The sequence below is a fragment of the Balaenoptera borealis genome, assembly GCF_965194805.1.
Source record: "Balaenoptera borealis genome assembly, chromosome: X".
NCBI classification, from domain to species: domain Eukaryota; kingdom Metazoa; phylum Chordata; class Mammalia; order Artiodactyla; family Balaenopteridae; genus Balaenoptera; species Balaenoptera borealis.
In genome coordinates, this window is record NC_138881.1 from 93,873,369 (window position 1) to 93,893,487 (window position 20,119).

The window sequence follows — 20,119 nt, forward strand, 5'->3', positions numbered from 1 at the left end:
ACTGCAGATGGGACGCAGGCCATTTGCTCCCTTCCTTGGCCTGGCTCTGGGCAGAGCTGCCTGGAGGAGGCGGCTGCTTAGCTGAAACTCAGCTTTAGGTGACTGTGAACAGGTTTTGTTTCAGTTCAGCTATTGCTGAGTTACTGTTGGTGGCTCTGGGTTGGGGGTAAAGGCCTGGGCTGGGAAATAGGGAGAGAAGAAGGGAGATGAACAGATACTTTGCTTGGACCTATGAGTTAAATTGTCTTCCTTTTCAGCAGTTGATTCTGAAGTTAGTTTGGAGGGGTGTTTTCTCGCCATTTCTAAGGTGACCAGTAAGATATGGGGCCCAAGTCCTACTTGTGGTACCTTTAGTTCTTAGGTGATTGGGTTTGGCCAGAGGAAAAGTGGAGAAGGGACGGAGTCATGCCCGATGTTCCTGGTTACCATGAAGTCTAGAGAATTCAGAATGCAGATGGGGCCTGGAGTGCAAGAGCTACATCATTTTCATCAGCCTGCTATAGGCAGCTTTGCAAGGTTCTCTGGTCTGTACCCAAACACCTGCATAAGCCATGGACACATCCGCAGAGCAGAGGCCCCGTCTCCCTCGGCTGAGACGACGTGAGCTCTGGCTAACTCAAACACACTGACTGAGACAACAGATTTTCTTGGAAAATATAACATAAAAGATAGTACATAACAGGAAAGGCTTAGAGAATTCATTCACTCCCCAAACATTTGTCCAGAGCCTACACGGTGCCTTGGCACATGAGGAGATAAAGATACTTGGGTTCCAGATTATTTTCAGTTATCAGGGGATTCATCTCAGTTACAAGCAGTGAAGAGAGTGGAAAGGAAGAGGTTATTTGTTCTTTTGAAACTTCTCTGCAAGGGAGATGGCACAGAAGCACAGTCCGGGAAGCAGGGAGACCTGGGTTCCAGTCTCCCCTAATTATAATGAGCACCGTAGCTTCGGGTAAGTTATAGAGTCTTTCTCAGTCTCCCCATTTGTCCAATGTGAGGGGAGGGGGCTGGACAAAAAAACCCTTCAAGATATAATTTTCTGTGGTCATAGGATATGATTCCTGCCCTCAAGAGGTTTAGTTGCAAGACACTGAACAGACAAATGGAAGGTACAAACTTAAATTTAATGCAGCAGAAAAGTATGCAATAAATGGTCTAGAGTCATGCCATCTACTACAGAAGCCACTGGTCACATGTGTCTACTTACATTTAAACTCCCTGGCATTAAATACAATTTAAAGTGCAGTTCCTCAGTCATACAAGTCACATTTCAAGTGTCCAACAACCAAATGTGCCAGTGGCTGCCATATTGGAGAGTGCAGATGTAGAATATTTCCATCATTGCAAAAAGTTTTACCGAACAGCACTGGTATAGACAACATGCCCCAAGGATGTCCGGAGAACACAGAACTTCCCCTCCACGACTCCTAGGCCTGGGCTCACTGCGTCTGTTTAGCTATGAGAAACGCTGACCATCGCAGACAGTGGGACTCTGCTCTGGCCACCATGACTGCCCCACTCAGGGTGCTCAGCTACGCCACACTTCCTCCACCAACTGCTCCTTTGATCTCTCCCCAGGGCCTTTGGGAAAGCCAAAGCCTCCCAGTCCTCTCATGAAAAATTCCCTATTAAACAGACCTATGAATAATCTAGATAATCCAGCAATTCATGCACACTTTAGAGCTCCGTGGGCTATTTGCCCAAGAGGTATGGTATGCAGAGTCCGACAGAGCCAGTGTGATTGATCAGTGAAAGTCAGTATTGTATTTATTAGTTGGGAGAAGCAAGCAAGGCCAGCACTGAGGAGAAAGTCCTTACATGCTCCCTCCACAGCACTACTAATAACATGAAAAAAATTATCCAATTTAATCCCAAAGACTGATTTCAAATCAAAACAAAGCAAATAAAGCAAAGCAAAACAAAAGGAACAGTGAGAGAGGCACAAGGGCTCCCCAGGGCTCCTCTAGCTCGTGCAGTGGGTGAGGGTGTGAGTGAGTGAGTGCGGTGTTGTGTGTACATGAGGGTCACGGCGGTGTGAGCGGGGATGGCGGGGAGGGCAGGCAGCCTTGGAGGCTTTGGGGGTGAGGGCTAGGCGAATGTGCTCTGACTCAGAGGAGGGCTCTCCCTCCGCTTGCTTCTCTCAGCGGGGAGAGGAGAATTTCCCCTGTGTCAAACAACCTCGTGCCCAATTCCTCCGAAGGGGGGCAGGGAGGACAGTGTCATAACACAGAGAGTGTTAATGGCTGCTATTTTAACAATCTAAACTCACTGCCCCAGGGCGCCAGGAGAAACTAAACAGTCTTAACTGCAAAGGGTGCGATTTTAAAAAATCAAATAAATAGCTGAAGGCACACTCACACTGAACTTGTGCCCAACTCGGTGTCAATCAACAAGTTTCCACTGAATGCTGGACAAGCCACCCCCTCTTCCAAAAAGAACACAGAAAACATTGGAAGTTCAGTTTGGGGGCAGCTGGATGATCTTATGTATCCTGTCCTTCCCAGTTTCTTTTCCCCCCTTTTGCTCATTCCTTCTTCAGCTAAGACTTTTGTTCCCTCATCCAGCCCCTCCCAAGTTAATTTCTTTCTAATGCATCTCCCTGGCTCTGGCCCTCAGTGCTGTGCTGCTTCTATTTTGCGTTCCCACACATGAGGACAGACCTGCTGACCTGGGCCTCCACGCAGGGCTGTCCGGTCTGCACAATAGCAGCTTCCCACCCGCCATGTGCCCCAAGTGGAGACCGAGAAAACAAACCCAAATGGACACCAAATTATGGCTCCATTTGCCAAAATTTACATTTTGATAAGCCACATGCTGAAAAATTCTATTGTTCTAGGCTTAGGATGTGGTCTAGGCACCTATTTGAAACTAGTCAAACATGCCCACTAAGTCTTAGCATGAAAGCCTCATCTCCATCTTGGCCAGTGTGTTCCTACTTTCCCAGACTGAACCCTGGCCCCGTATTCTAAGATAATGATGAGAGCTTGCATTTATGGAGGGCTTACTATGGGCTGGGCCCCGTGCTAAGCGCCTTACATGTACTAATTCATCTAATCCTCACAACAGTCCCTTGAGGCGGGAACTACTATTATTCCCTTACCTACCCGCTCGCACACACACACAATCTCACCCACTCAGACACGCACGTCACACACGCGCACACTGGCACTGAGCGCGTGTCCACTGAAGGAAGCCTCTCTGCCGTCTCCTCAGCGCCCGGTTCTTCAAAGTCCCCTCCCCAAAGTCTCTCCACTGACATCTAGAAATCTATCGGTTGTGATTTCTTTTAGTTACGCATTCACCTTATCTGTTGATAAGGAGCGAAGCCCCCCCCCCCCCGGCAGGGGTAACCCAGCCTCCTTCCCACCAGGTGACAGTGACAATGGGAGAGCTGAGTGGCTGGGAGAGAGGGGAGGATGTGGAGGACTGAGAGAGAGGAAAGGGGGTGCAAAAAGATGTCTGGGAGTACTAAACACAAATGTCTCCTCCTCCCAATGTCTGCAGTGGGCTGGGTGTACAGAGTAATCTCAAACTCTAGGACATATGAGGTCCTTTGAGACTAGGCCTCCATCAACCTGACCTTTCCAGCCTCTTCCTTCCTGCACAGTCCATACTCACTGCAGTCACACCCCCCCCACATGCCTTTGTGCATGCCCTCCCCTTCCCCCTTCTCCAACTGGCAAAGTCCCATTCATCTCTCAGAACCCAGCTTGGATGTCAAACGTGGACTCTTAGGGGCCTGGCTTCCGGCTCTTGTACAGGGTCTCTCTCTCCTGTCTCTGCCTGATGGGCCTTCATCCACACCTCTACTGGGGTACTCATCACATTATGTTGTAATCATCTCGTTACGCCTGTCTCCTCCACTAGACTGTGAGCTCCTTGAGGCAGGGACTCTGAAACCTCAGCACCGTACATGGGACCTGGCCCCAAGCTTGTACTCAGTGAAATGAATGAATGAAGGAGTAAATGAATGAATGAGTAGACGTGCACCATCAACTCTGGTTGGCAGGAGACTCCCTCTCCTGGGCTCCTCTGGGTGAGGCTGCTATCCAGTGTTTCTCAGCAGGGTCACCACTGGAATTTCGGTGTTCCTACTCCTCCACTGCACTGTGTTCCTACTCACTGTGAAACATTCAGCATCCCTGGTTCCCGCCCACTAAATGCCAAGGACATTCCCCAATCACTGTGATGACCAAAACAGTTCCTCAACATTTCCAAAGCCACGAGGGTGGTAGGGTGATCCTCCCTGGCTGGGAAGCAGCACTACAGCCATGGTTTCTACCCCTGATCCCGGTGGTCTGAGAGGCCCCCTGCAGTACGGTCGTGCTGTGCTCCTGCACAAGGTGCTGGAGGACGGGCTCCAGCCAGAATGTGAATTAGTAAGAAAGTGGGGAGTGAAGCAGCCCTGGCCTGCTAACAGGAATTATGGCAGCCTAATCAGCACACAACAGTACAAAGAATCCTGCTCAATGTTTTTATGACTGGGGGCAGCGGGAGGGGTCAGACCTAGTCAAAAAAACCATCAGCATTACTGGGCATCACCCCCACTCAGGGCACCTCTGAAAATCTAATTAGAAAGAAATAGAAAAGAAAGGCGGAGGTGATGCCATTTATTTTACCCTTCTGCCTGACACTCATTAAACCTGTCACCTGTTTCCTTTAGACACCCCACAGCTTTCTTTTTTTTTGCTTTTTTTTTTTTAGTTTTATTTTATACCATTTTTAAAAAATTGAAGTATAGTTGATTTACAATGTTGTGCTAGTTTCAGGTGTACAGCAAAGTGATTCAGTTTATATATATATATTCTTTTTCAGATTCTTTTCCCTGAGGCTGGAGACATATGGTCAGTGCGTAGGCACGCGGCTACTGTCATTGGGCTCTACGGGAACAAGTACCGAGCTTCAGGCTTTGCCCGCATTCTCTCTTAGCGATGCAATCTGGGGACTCGGGATTTAAGTTCTTTCTCTCCCCTGCTGTACACTGCCTTGCATATATATATATATATATACCTCTTCATACTTTTCAAAGCAATTTCACACATCCACTTGGTTTTCACTGTCAATGCAAACCTTCAGAGAAGGTAGGAATTATCACTCTCATTTTGCAAGTTGAGAAAACAGGCACAAAGACGCTAGCCGGCTCTGTGAAAGTCCCACACTGAATTAGGGGGAGAGCAGGGTTAGACCCCATCTCTTCACTGGCTGTGTGCCTTCCTGCCTCCCCCACCTTGATAGCACAGTACAGCCTCACCTGGGCGGGAGGAATGTCGTACCCACACAACCGGAGCTCTCTCTCCATCCCAAATGTGGTCCTGATTCTGGAAGCCAAATGGGCCCTCTAGTCAGTGATACAGACCTGAAGCCAGATGGCTTCATCCAGATGCCAACACACTGGTGCACTCTGCAGCTTGGAAGTCAAAGCCCCAAATGCCCCCAAATGCCTTCTTCCTAGTTCCAAGGGCATACCTGAAGGACAGAGAGCACACCCTTCTCCAGACTTTGGTATTGCTCTGCTTTGTGCAAAAACAAGCAGACAAAACCCAGACCAAACCAAACCACACAACAAGAAGACCAAAATAATATAGACAAGTAAACAAAAATAGTAGTCCCCAAACAGCCATATGCACATACACAATCTTCTGCTCGATTGTAACATTTAAAGGTCTTCTGGTCACCTTTTGCCTCCAATCATAATCACCAAAACAAATGAAAATGTAGTGCCATTTAAAAATATGTTATGCTGGGAAATACAACTGACACACCTAAAACATAAATGTACAGTTGAATTGAGGATTATAAAGCCAACACCTCTGTAACTACCACACAGGTCAAGAAGGCTCCATCCCTCCCCACTGGAGGTAACCACAATCCTGACTTTTGGGACGATCACTGCCTTGCTTTTCATTATAGTTTTATGACATTTATGCACCTCCCTCAACAATATAGTTTAGTTTTGTCTGTTTTGAACCTCATGTTAATTGAATCTCATTACATGCATTTGTGCATGTCGGTGCATCTTGCTCTTACTCAGCGTTAAGCTTGAGGTATAATCTACTGACTTTCAAAAGACTTCTGCTCCCCTTATTTAAGCCTGGAAATCCTTCCTTGTACCTAACTTTTTATGCTGAAGCTCATTTTTGCCCACTCTCCCCGTTTGGAGACGGAAGGAGAAAGCTGATCTGCATCCTCTAAGACCCATTTATCTTTCTGAAGTCTGTTGAAGTCCCTTTAGTCTTTCTTTCACCAGGCTCAGTAATCACACTTTTCCTTCAACATTGCCTCATAGGTTTGATACTCTAATCCTTTAATAATCTTTCTAATAAAACCATACTGTATAGCTCCAGACATGATTGCCCTCAGAAAGCAATCTCAGAGGAGGCCCTTTCAGAGATGTACTTCTCCAGGTAAAGGGAAACAGGGATACAGTTCTACCCCTAAGGATTTCTCCAAAAGATAACAAAACCTGCCAGTAATCAGCTCCTAATACGTGATGCTCTCTGAAGTTCCCTGGGAAACATTAATAATGAATATGTCTGTCTTGCAAAACCCAGCATTTCACACAGTCATTACTGGCAGTTACTGCTTGTCAGACCTGTCGTTGTCAAAGACAATGTGGCCTCTGCAGTCTTCCTAATCCTATGAAAAATATGCTCAGAAAACCATTTGCTAGATTCTTCTAAGACCCCTTGGTTATCTCCTGACTTTGCTTTCTCATCTCTACCACCAGCCTCTTCTCAAATTTCTTTTCCATTCTTGTCCCCATTTAAAAAAGAGCCATGCTACAACATGGATGAACCTGGAAGACATTCTGCTAAGTGAAATGAGCCAGGCACAAAAGGAAATATACTGTATGAGTCCACTTATATGAGGTTCCTAGAGGAGTCAAATTCACAGAGACAGAAAGTAGAATGGTGGTGGCCAGGAGCTGGGGGAGGGGGAAATGGGGAGTGGTTTATAAGAACGGAGTTTCAGTTTGGGAAGATGAAAAAATTCCCGAGATGGATGGTGGTGATGGTCGTACAACAATGTATGTGTATTTAATGCCACAGAACCGTCCAACTGAAAGTGATTAAAATGGGAAATTTTGTTATATATACTTTGTGACCATAAAATTTTTCAAAAATAAAAAAGAGATTTTTTAAAAAGAAGGAAGGAAGAGAGGGAGGGAAGAGGGAGGAAGGGAAATAGAGAAAGAAAGCGAGGAAAAAAGCAAGCCACATTCTCCTGCCCCTCTTGCTCCCTAACCGTAACCCCCATTTCTCTCCTATTAAAATACTAAAGGAATACCGCTTATAAAAGGTAGGGTGGTGAGCGTGGACTCTGGTTTGGCCTTAGATCCCTGAAGGCAGGATCTTGTGAATGTGAAGAATTCAAAGCTGCATTAATTTGCTAAAGGAAAGAAAATCGAGCTTGCAGGGACACTCACCTTATCTCTCTGTTTTAAAAGTAACCTCTACTCCCAAGTTTGATGTCTTTCCTTTTCTCCCCAATTAAAAAAAAATCCAACCAACCTTCTTCCTCCCCCTCCTGCAGACAACTTTGATTTATCCCTTTCTTTAAAGATACAGTACATACACTTCATAGACTCTCTCCAATTCAGGGAGTACAGCCCTAAAAAAAACAGAAAAAAAAACCCTGTTTCAGCAGTCACATATCTATTGCTGGACCACTTCCCACTCTCTGGGTCTTAACGTGTATGTGGCGAAGACAAAAGACAACACATCAAGATCTCTCTAAAATAGACTACTTTATGGCCAAAAACATGGAGTCCTGTGAGGAGGTAGATTTTGGAACAGATTTTAATAACTGTCACCCCCAATCTGCCAGTTTCTAAAATCACTTTTAGGGAATAGCTGACAGTGTAAAAAATCTAGATACAAAAATCAGAGGAAAATCAGTCTAATAAAGGCTGCTATTTATCTTAGTGGCTGCAAATAATCTGGTAAATCTTTTGGGCTATAGTTATTTTGCATCCAAAACCCTGAAGTGAAACCCTTTGGCTCTAGACAACAGATAGCAAGGATATTTGGTTACTTCTGAAACATATTGGTTTTAAGTTAAGAACCCCAAAGTGAAAAACTTGAGAGTTAGCAACTCATCCTAGAAACCACTGTGTCTTCCACCACGAATAAAGAACTTATCCTTGATATTACAGAGAGGCTTGGCCTCTGCAGGGCTATGGGGAAGGTAAAGCCTGATCCCCTAGGCTCCTCCTTCACCCCTACCCCCACCCCCGACCCCGGCCCCTGCCCCTGCATAACTCTTCCAGGTACCCAGGTTAGTGCCCTCAGGATCTTCCCCTACTCACCCCCCCCCCATTCACTACCATCAGATTCTGCTTTCTAGATCCTGTGTGCTAGTTAAATTAAAAATGATTAATAAGAGTTATCACCTCCAAAGATAGATGAATTTATCAAGAATCAAAGTCTGAATTCAAAAGATGAAGCTGTAAGATTTTAATAGCATTTCAGGTTATCAGGCAACTTGGCAGGGAAGTAGGGTGGGGTGGGAGAGGGGGAGCCTGACACAATGCTGGCTGGACAGGTCACGGGAAACCAAGGTAATCATCTCCTGCTCTGCTTACTCAGAAAGCAGGCCCTGGTTTCTGGATCAGCCCTGCAACCAGGAAGAAAGCTCACTAAAGGACATTTTACTAATCCTTTCCTTAAAATACCCTAGATGTGACTCTTATTTCAAACTAAGTTGAAAACAGACTAAGCTGAAAACACTGATTTTATTTCAAACTATGTTGATTGCTTTTCCCTTTGAGAGTTTCATTTGTTTATCAACAGAAATTCCTGGGCTAATTCCGAGAAATGCCATTCATTTCTCGCCAACAACAAGTCACGGACAATGGGTGGGGTAGAGGGGTGAGCTCCCCACGGAGGGTCCTTCTTTCTGGACCTGACAGCCAGGGGCTCTGAATGTGGAAGATGGCAGAAGAGAAAGGCTCTGGGTGGGAGCTCTGGGAAAGCAAGGAGACCAGCCAGAGGGAACAGTGAGTACATGTTACTGCGGGGTTGGTCCTGGAGGAGTGTCACATAGGCAAAGTATGTTTCTGGGGGTGCCTGTGCTCCCCATTATCAGAGAAACAATGTTGTCAAGTTGCCCTCAGCTCTCTGCAGATGCACAGGGCCTTGCCCAGGATCTTGCCCAGGACTGCTCTCACCTCAAGATCTCCCCTGGGCCCTGTTACCATAGTGCCGTCCCCCATCCAAGTGCAACAGAATTACTTGAGGTGCTTGTTTAAAATGCAGAATACCCACTACAGCCCACCTGAATCAGAATTTTTAGTGTAGGGCCCGGCAGTCTGCATTTTATTAAATCCCTTTACGTACACTAAAGTTTAAGTAACATTAATTTAGGGTCTTGTTCTAAAACGGCTTGCTACTCTAATGAACTTCTCCAAACTAAGATACTGTATTTACCAAAGCTTACTGCTATAATATAAACAACTTTTAGAAACTGAATGGCATAATCCAAGACTTCCTAAAACATATAATAAAGAACACTAATCCTGCTAATAAGTACTCTACAAAAAACAGGTCCCATGGCTGAATAAGTTTGGAAAATACTTCATCCCATACACTCACTTACAGATTCATAGTGCATATTAACATACTAAAGGCTTTGAGAAGTCCTGCATTAAAAGAAACCTGTCTAACTTTCTCTAATCCAGAAACCCTCAAGTTTATTTGACCATATAAATGTTTTCTCTAGTTAACCCTATTAATTGTCCCATAAAATTGTGTTCCTTGCAGCAAACTTTGGGAAACAATGTCTTAACCCAGAAGAATGATTGTAATGGTGGAGGTTTCTTAAATATAGCAAGCACATGGGAGATTTATTTGGGACAAATGGGGCTTTTCAGTATCCCTCAATGATGTGCCACCTTCTTCACCTTTACGTGGGGCCAGCTTTGATTAACGTCCATTGAAAGAAATAGAAGAGTTCTGCTCTACCATGACAGAAAGCCATAGTTTTCCTAAATGTCTTGTTCTTGTATGGCATAAGGGCTTCTGGAATGCTAACAGGAAATCACATTCTTTTTAAAAAAGGAACTAAATCCCCAGGGTTTACCAGAGACAAAAATCACCTCACCTGGCAGAAGGCAAGTGGGATGCCACTTTCCTGGAGAAGTTTTAACCCTTTATACTCTGCAGTGTTCAAAGACCAAGTGTATGAGGAAAACAATGGAAATAAACCATGTAAGACAGTGAAAGAGGTCTAAGAGGTCAGATGGCAGTCAGTATAGACATGGAGGATCTACTCATCAACAGTGAACATCTCTGTGGCCACCTCTCAATAATCAGTATAAGAATGCTAACAGTGATAGTAATAATAATAAAGTAAAACCTCTGCTATCCAGAGACCAACATTCCAGAATCCTCAGGCTTTTGGATAGCTCTAGACCCAGAAAGAGTTTTTATTAATATATCAACCTTTTGGGAATTCCCTGGCAGTCCAGTGGTTAGGACTCTGCACTCTCACTGCCAAGGGCCTGGGTTCAATCCCTGGTCGGGGAACTAAGATCACTCAAGCCATGTGGCACAGCCAAAAAACAAATACCAATCTTTTGCAGGCAAAGAAATGACCCTTGATCAATCATCTTGTATACTATGGCTTTTGTAGTTCCCTTACAAAAAAGGGAAAAGAATATGCTAATTAGCTGTTACTATGTAAAAGGAATTGATCTTTTTCAATCAAACCCAGGAGGCAAGTGAATACAGAATTCAGAAAAGAGCAAAAGGAACGAGCAGAGCACAGTGGAGATTAGACATGAATGATGGCAACAGCAGCAATCAGAAGCAACCATGAGGATGGCAGCAGATACTCAAAGAGATGAATCAAAAGAAGATGGGATAGCTTTAAAATTTGGGAGAGATTTCTCAATAAGTCAAACATAGAATTACCATATGACTCAGAAATTCCACTCCTAGGTATATACCCAAAATAATCGAAAACATATGCCACACAAAAACTTGTATATGAATGTTCATAGCACTATTCACAATAGCCAGAAGGTGGAAACAACTCAAATGCCCATCAACTGATGGACAAACAAAATGTGGTATATCCATACAATGAAATATTATTCAATCATAAAAAGGAATAAATTACTAATACGTGCTACAACATAGATAAATCTTAAAAACATTATGCTAAGTGAAAGAAGCCAGATGCAAAAGACCACATATTTTATGGTTTCATTTATATGAAATGTCCAGAATGGTAAAATCCATAGAAACAGAAAGCAAATTAGTGGTTGCCAGAGGGCTGGAGCAGTACGGGTAATGGGGAATGACTGTTTCACGGGCACAGGGTTTTGTTCTGGGGTGGTAAAAAAATTTCAGGAACTAGGCTAGTGGTGATGATTGCAGCAACATTGTGAATGTTCTTAATGCCACTGAATTGTACACTTTAAAATCATAAAGTTTATGTTATGTGTACTTTACCACAGCTAAAAATAGATAAGTCTCCCCCTTGAACTTTTGCCCTTAAAAAAACAAACAACTGGAGGGAGGAAAAAAGGCCTGTCTACCTGATTCCTAAAACACTGGAAGTCACAGACATGGAGACAGACATAGTCCTAAAAGTAGACTCCCTTTTTATATAAATGTACCGGAACACAATGTGCAGACAGGCCAGCGATTACAGACCAAAAAACAGATTCAGAGTGGCTGAGTGACTTGCAACCCTCATTCTAAACTGTCCAAGGCCACATGCCATATAGCTACCTCCTATCTTATGCAGTCTGTTTCTGCTATAGTATAGATTTGTGTAATCCAAACTTGTTCATATGCGAGTGGTAGATAAGAGAATGATGTTGATATAAAACAGAAATTGCATTGGTTCATACATAATTTTTCTTAGCAAATTCATATTTTGTACCATCAAGTGACAGCAACTGAATGCCAAGTACACTAACACAACTGAAATCAGCGAACCATGAAGGAGCACAGTAGTCTATCCTATTCCTTTTCACCTCACATTCTCCCTCTTGGCTCAGTCTGGCCGTATGCTCGGTCTTCTAAATGCTTATCACATGATTCTTTCTGATCTTGTGCATTTTTCTCTTGTCTCTGTAACTCAGCGGCCTCAACCTTTCCTTATACCCCCTTCCTTCAAGCTAAAGTCACCATTTTAAAGGATGAAGTCTCTACTGACTGTAGCATTCTTTATTAGAAATCTAAGATGACTTTTTAAACCACGCTAGTATTTTATTAGTACAGTTGTTTTATTAGTACTCTAGTTACAAACTTGCATAAGTTTAGAGTTGTTTGCTCCAATCCTGTTTTTTCCTTAAGCTTGTTATTTTTCAGTGTACAGTTTTGCAGAATGGGAGGATTTTCAGAAAAGCACATATTGCATTATAGCAGAAATGCCTGTATTCACTAGCTAGCTCACTACCCAACTCCTGCTGAGAGAGAAATGGCATAGGGCTTCCAGCATCTCCTTATGGGAGCACACAGACTATAGTGCATCTGTGGAAAGCTTATTTCCTTACCCTGCCTGGAATGTGAAAGACTGGGGTGAGGAGTGCCTCTCTTGGCAAAACCACACTGTCACTCTCTCTCTTAAAACCATATCATAGAACTAAACCTCTTCATACCTAGCCGAAAAGGAAACACTGGATTAGGTCTCTGGTAACAGATCAAATCAGATATTTTGGCAAATTTATAACAGCTCTTTAATGACCTGGGAATGTTGGAATACCTCTAAGGGAACCCAAGTTTATTCATTCTGAATAGCAAATTCTTAATGGAATGGCCATTTCAGAAAACTATTAGTGGGGCTTCCCTGGTGGCACAGTGGATAAGAATCTGCCTGCCAATGCAGGGGACACAGGTTCGATCCCTGGTCCGGGAAGATCCCACATGCCGCGGAGCAACTAAGCCCGTACACCACAACTACTGAGCCTGTGCTCTAAAGCCCACGTGCCACAACTACTGAGCCCGCGAGCCACAACTACTGAAGCCCACAGACTAGAGCCCATGCTCTGCAACAAGAGAAGCCACCGCAATGAGAAGCCCACGCACTGCAACGAAGAGTAGCCCCCCGCTCACCGCAGCTAGAGAAAGCCCGCGTGCAGCAACGAAGACCCAACACAGCCAAAAATAAATAAAATAAGAATAAAAATAAATTTAAAAAATAGAAAGAAAACTGTTAGATAATATCGTGATTTAGGCTCCTGGTCACTATAAAAGTCGTCTTTTGGTGATAAAAATTATACATAAAGAACAGAAGGAAGCAAGTCATATTCTTTCTCTCCCCCTTCCCCCTTTACCATTCAACTCCCCCCAAAGAGAAGATATGGAATTCCATTCCTACAAATCTTTCCTCAGGGACAACAGAGAGTCCTGCTTAGAGACTGGGATGAATTTAATGACCTTTCTAACTCCTGTGCAGTCTTGACTTTTTCATTATGAATGTTCTACCTTCTGTGTAGCACCAGCCTCTGGACCCAGTAGAGCCCTGTGGTATGTGACCAAGACTTGATCTCTGCCATGGAGGCCTGGGAAAGTGCTGGAGAAAAAGTTTTCACTTGCTCTTCATGGTATCATGGTATCATGATATCATGGTATCAATTTCTCTCTGGTAATTCTGGAAAAGCAGTCTGCATACTCTGATTTCCACGGTTCAGCAGGAGCTACAGGAGACAACCTCAAATGCAGGTGAGAACCTTGGAAATTTCAGGGGGTTAAGAAGTTTAGAAAGCAAGAGCCCTGGGACACACAGAAACAGATAGGGGGTGAAGTCTCCTCTGTTCCCTCCAACGGAAGATGGGCTCTAGGCATGGCAGGTAGACCCTTCCCACAAAGTCCATCACTACCCAGTAAACACTCCCTGAAGTTGCTACTGCTGTAGGATAGTATGTAAAACCTTGCATATATGCCTTCCTTGTTTGTTTTCCCTTTTTGATATAGAACTTGTTCATCATCTTGGCTTTAAATATTCTATTTTTCAGTGAAGACGTTTTCATCACAGTGCCTTCCATTGTCTTAAGACAGAAAACTAGAGCCCCTTCCTTTGACCAAACATTCCTGTGGCCCTGAAGGCATGAGTTTCCTCATGTCTAATAATCATTGGGGTGGAAGGAATACAGAGGACTCAAAGCAAAACTGTGCCAACTCTCTCAGATGGGTGGGTAGCTTTTTATTTCCAGAAATATGCAGTAAAGAGACTAAAATTCTCCTTAGTCATTTATTCTAGGATTTAACAACCACTGTGTCCCAAAGTTCTTTCTTTTATCAAACTCCATTCTTCTCTGCTATGGTTTAAACCTGTTTATTCTTGTTTTATCTTCAACAGAAAAAAAAAATAGCTGGTTTGCATTCCAGTTCCATATGGCATAGAGAGCACATGAGAAAAGGCCCTGCTATTTTCTGAACAAAGAAGAGGGAGAGACGAAATATAAAAGTAAACATAAATAAATAAATAAATAAATAAATAAATAAAATTTTAAAACTGCAAAATCATCCTCAGGAACAAAAGGAAACTCTCTATGAAATAAAACACAGGCAAAAGTACAGCAATAAATGGGGGCCAAAGTGATATGGTCCACTGGCAGCTGGGACCAGAAATAGACAGTTATATCCAGACAGCTGAGTAAGAACTATGGCCTATAAATAGCTTCCTATGTAAAGCTGGGGACTAGAGTCACACTCCTCACATGTAAACAGGGGCTGACATAGCTCTGCCCACCCAAGGTGGTTCCCTCACATGGACAGATGGCCCAAGATGGGCAGCCGCAGCTGAGGTCCCAATCCAAGATCATTATCAGGGACTAGCCCTGCATAAGAAAACAGAGGTAGAAACAGACCATCTAGATATGAGGAAGCCCAAGGTGGGACACCAGCTTATGACCTGGTTTAGTGCTAAGTGAACTACAAGGCCTGAAACAATGCTACCACAAGAAAGGAAGGACTTATGCAAGAGCAAAACCCCACGGATGATGAGTTTTTAAACAAAAATTTTAGAAAACTAGGGGAAATCTGGAACTAAGAAAAGCTATCAAGAAACCCAATGAAAGTGAGAATTCACAGCTGAAACAAAATGGACATTTGAACAATCAGAAATGGACTTTAAATAAATATTTAAATACCTTAAAGAAACAAATAAGAGAATAAGACCCCAAGAAACAATAACAGGGGTTTATAAAATGGCAATTTGTAGATTTTTATATATCAATAATTCAAAATACAGCTATTGGGGAAAATACAGTTATTAAAAATAAAACAACAAATAAAACCCAACAGATAGTCTATATAGTAGGCATGAAAAAGCTGGAGAAAGAATTCACGAATTGGAGGACAGAGTTGAAGTAATATATCATTATAGGGAGTATTCCAATATATCATTAGGGGGAAAAAATAAAGGAGACATTAAGAGACTCAGAGTGTAAATTAAATGAGCTGCAATGACATATACCAAAGACAAGATTAAGAATGAACAAACAGAGAGAAGGAGAGGTAATTTTCACAAAAATAATGACTTAAAATTGAAGAGAAATTTGAGTCCTTTGGCTGAAAACAAAATCATGTGCTGAGCAGGCTAAATAAAAATAAATCATACATCAACACACCTCATTGTGTGCATCAAAGAAAACAGAATATCTTAAAAGCTAGAAGAAGAAGAAGACAGATTACCTATGAAAGAACTATAATCAAAGAGCAGACTTCTTATCCACAAACAAAGGAAGTCAAGAAACCATTTATTAATATCTTCAAAGTGCTGAGGGAAAATAAACGTGCACCTATAATTTTATACCCAGCCAAATTATCATTCAGAAATGAGGGCAAGGGACTTCCCTGGCGGTCCAGTGGTTAAGACTCTGCACTCCCAATTCAGGGGGCCCCGGGTTCGATCCCTGATCGGAGAACTAGATCCCACATGCATGCCACAACTAAGAGTTCACATGCCACAACTAAGAAGTCTGCACGCCACAACTAAAAAAGAAGGTCCTGCCTGCTGCAACTAAAGATCCCGTGTGCCACAACTAAGACCCAGCACAGCCTAAATAAATAAATAAATATTTTAAAAACATGAGGGCCAAATAAAGACATTTTTGCGTATAAGGATTAGGGAACTTCAGTATCACTACCCACAGAAAGAACTGTTAAAGGTTACAGTTAACAAGAAAAATGAACTCACAAGGAAGTGACCTGCAAGAACAAGAAGGAAAAGGAAAGGAACAGCTGGTTTCTATACTCCATAAAATGGGCTTTTAAAGTCTTAAAGATAATGGTGTTTATTTCTTTCCATTTTATCTTTTCTGGGACTTATGACCTCAATTCTTTTAATACTTTCTTTTTCTCTCAAAAGAACTGCTAGCTTATACTTTCCCTTTTTCTCAGTAATTGCTTCCTGTTATGCAGCTGGGGTAGATGACAGCCATCTTCCACTCTGTGCGCTTCCACCCTATGCTCTGTGTCTGGGCCCTGCCCCAACCTCCTTCCCAGGAAAGAACAATTTCTGCACAGCCATTTAGATCAATTCCTATGACATTAGACCACTTTTAGAGACTTCTGGGATAAGAAGCTTTTATAAGGCTATTTGACAGGCAACCTGCCAGATGAAAAAAAAGAAAGAATCCTCCCATACTACACCCTTGTAATCCAGTTTAAATAGAAGAAGCAAATAAACACACACAAGAATGGTAAACTTCATTTAGGGATTGATTTTATTTCAAAGAACAACTTTTAGGTTGATGATATGCCAAGTCAGTCTCTCATATCCTGAAGCATATACTATGGTCACCAATACTCAGCATGATAAACCTGTGACATGGCATGATCTTTTGCCATCTGGGAAAGAATCCCAAAGAATCAGAGTGTATTTACCAATGTAAGAAAGTATAAGTTATAAAGGTGGTGACAAAAAGGGCTTGGGGGTTTCTTCTCTATTCAACAAAATCTCCATTCCTGTAACATTTCAGTTAACCGAGTTGTCACTGAACCTCATTCCTAGCCTCATTCCTACCATTTCTGCCCTGACACTTTTGGTTTCTCTCTTGTAAGTTCTGGAAGTTCCTCACTACTTTTAAAAAGCACCATTTATGCCAGAGGCTAGTGGTTCTTCATGTTTTTAGGGTCATGAACACCATGGATCTTCTCTAAAGGAATTTACACACATACATTGTTACACCAAAAACTGCAAACAATTTTAAAAGGTTTGCTAACCCCCCCCAAAGTCCACCCATGGACCCCAACTCTGTCCTCAAGGGAAACAGAATCAACTCACAGGACTACAAAGCTTCTACTACCTAGATGGCAAGATGATCACTTACCTAGGACTGCTGTCAGGCCCATGGGCATTCTCTGAATCATTCCGTGCTTGCATGCCTCTGGTGTGGGAGCCAGGCCCCAGACGTGAACAAAGTGTCACTGACACAGCCCCTGCCTCAAACACCCTAGCCACAGACCATGAAGGTAGACGTCCTAATAGCCTTGGGAAAAAGTCTCTGCCTGCCTTCCCCTTAGCCTTGCTCTGAACAATGTATACATAATAACTGTACAGTCTGGAGCAGGCAGGCAGCTTTATACTGTCATAAACCCCACTGGTTCAGCTCCTTTGATTTTTTGAATAGCCCCTCATCATTTAGAAGCTATGCTCAAATGCAATTCCAGCACTAATTGTGTAGGACACGTGCCTCCATGCTACAACTCCCCTGGTGTCTGCTGCCCACGGCAGGAAGAGGCTGTTTATGGAAGAAAAATCTCTGGGCCACAATTCCCTTCCCCCAGTTGACATCCACCTTCAAATCATTAAAAGCCTAATGAAAATCTGTTACTGGGTACCCAATAACTTATTAGAGCCTTGAATAGCCCACTTGGGCTATAAACAGTATTTAGAGGCCGGTGCACGCGCTGCCTGAAAGTGTCCTATTGTTATTCCTGTCTGGAAGTTTCCCCTTCTGGGGAATTAGGGAAAAGGGGTGGGTTGGTGGAAGAGGGAGAGCCAGAAGAGAAAGAGGCGAACTGGTTTACCTGGGCAGCGAGGGCAGCAAAGATGAGGAATATGCACGGGAGAGAGGCAATGAAGGCTTGGACATCTAACTCGACTGCAAAGCACATTCCCGTTCTGAAAGAGAGAGGCAACAACAATAACAAAATAAGTGTTTTTCAAGGTCACTGGGATCATGCCAGTTTGGGAAACAGTCATGCAGGGACTCACCCAGACAGTGAATAACACATTCCCGAGAAACTGAATGAAATCAGCATTTTCTTTCCTTTTCTCATCACTAGCACCTCCGCTGGGTTGGTTGATAGCTTACTGGCATGATTTCCTAAGGATCACTACTGCCCCAGTTTTCAAAGCCTCCCACAATTACTGGAAGGCTTCTTCTGACTTGGCTCTGTGACGTTTCTACCATTCCCCAGTTCTTCACGTCTTTTCCAAGAGCCTAGTGTGATTTCATAATCACCTGCCCAATGTCATGGAAGGAAGGGATTAATGAGCAATGGGTCCCTTGAGCTGCTACCCACCCCTGGGCAAGGAGATAGCCCTAGCACGTGGATCCTGGATTCCACATAACTCTGCCTTGGTCCCGAAGACTGAGCGCTTCCTCTTCTCATTTCCTTTTCAAGTCAAAATTTTACTGAGAACAAGCTAGAGTTTGGAATTGAACTGATTAGCTAGTATGACTGGGGGAGGGGGCGACTGGGTCCCTGCCTGATTTACAATGACAAGATCCCTAGCTCTGACAGCTTTCAGCCACTGCTAGAACAAAGGAAGACTCTGGAAATCAATTTTGCATTAACATTTGCCATCTATAATTCATTTGAAGTACGGGTTACTTGTATCCATCAGGCTCTTGTGGGGGGAGAGGGTAATGAAGAGGATGTAGAGAGAAGATGCCTAGCACTTGAGCCATTGGCATTGGGATCACAGTAACATTTTCACTGCCCTGCAGATAGCAAAGCCTCAGCCCCCAAGGGTTAGCTGTCCATTTCCAACGCGTTGGGTCAAGAATCTGACACAATCATGCCATACCAGGCAGTTAATCAGTCTCCAGATGCTCTATTTAATAACTGCCCTAGCTATTTAAAGAGGCAGGCTTCTAAAACCCAAATTTGAATCACCTTACCACAAATCTTTTTCTTTTCTCATGTATTTTCTAGAATAAATTTTTGGAGCATTGCGTCTGGAAACACCACGGAGCCTCCTTACATGTCACACTCCTCAGAGCCAGGTGGTGTCACCTTGAAGCGAGATCACCAAAGCATATCAGAAATCACTGCACCTGGCTGAGGTCTCAACTGATTCCTCCTTAATGCCTTATACTGATTTCTGTTTTAGAGTTAATAGATTAATAAAAATAATAACCATAATGATAGTGATGTTATGCAGTTAGCATTTCTCGAATATTGACTGTGACCAAGCACTGTTTTAGGTGACTGAGATGGATTAGTGAATTTAATCCTTACCATGAGCCTATGAAATAGGTAATACCATTACACCATTTTAAAGGAGAAGAAGTTGAAGGAATCTCAGAGAGGTTAGATAACTTGCTGAACATAACACAGCTCAGAAGTGGCAGAGCCAGGCTTGGAAACTTGGTCTGTCTTGATTCTAGAGCCCTGTGGCCTGTTAAGACCACCTAATGTTGCCTGAAGGTTAGGTTTCCACATGCTCAAAATTCTGAAAGCCCAAGTTTCTATTCAAATGGCAAAAGAATCAGGCTTGCAAGTGAATGCTCCTGTTCTGCCTGGGCACTAGCGAGGAGTTGCAGTTCATCCATGAGATCTCAAGTGAGAGGCTAGTCTTGAAAATTCTTTCTATATGTTCAGAATTCTCAATCCTCAAGGCCTAGTACAAGGCCTCCTTTCCCAATTGGCTTAATGCCTTGGTTCTCTACCAGGGGCCATTTTGCTCCCCAAGTAACTTTGGCTATGTCTGGAGACATTTTTGGTTGTCACAACTGGGGTTGGTGCTACTGGCTTCTAGTGGATAGAGGCCAGGGGTGCTGCTAAATATCCTACAATGCACAGGACAGCTCCCGACAGCAAGAAATGATCTGTCCCCAAGAATCATCAGGGCTGAGGCTGAGAAACCCTGGCCTAGTATATGATGGTAGAGGCTTGTTTGGAAAGATGCACCATAGCTGTGGTCC

General features: G+C 43.4%; 1 protein-coding gene across 5 annotated transcripts in view; it reads right to left on the reverse strand.

Moving 5' to 3' along the window:
* CHRDL1 (chordin like 1) overlaps positions 1-20,119 on the reverse strand; it is a 115,790-nt gene that overhangs the window by 68,611 nt on the left and 27,060 nt on the right. For all 5 annotated transcript variants that reach the window (XM_082377262.1, XM_082377260.1, XM_082377264.1 and 2 more), the window contains exon 4: positions 17,994-18,087. In XM_082377262.1, coding sequence (XP_082233388.1) covers positions 17,994-18,087 — 94 coding nt within the window. The remainder of the gene's footprint in view (positions 1-17,993; positions 18,088-20,119) is intronic.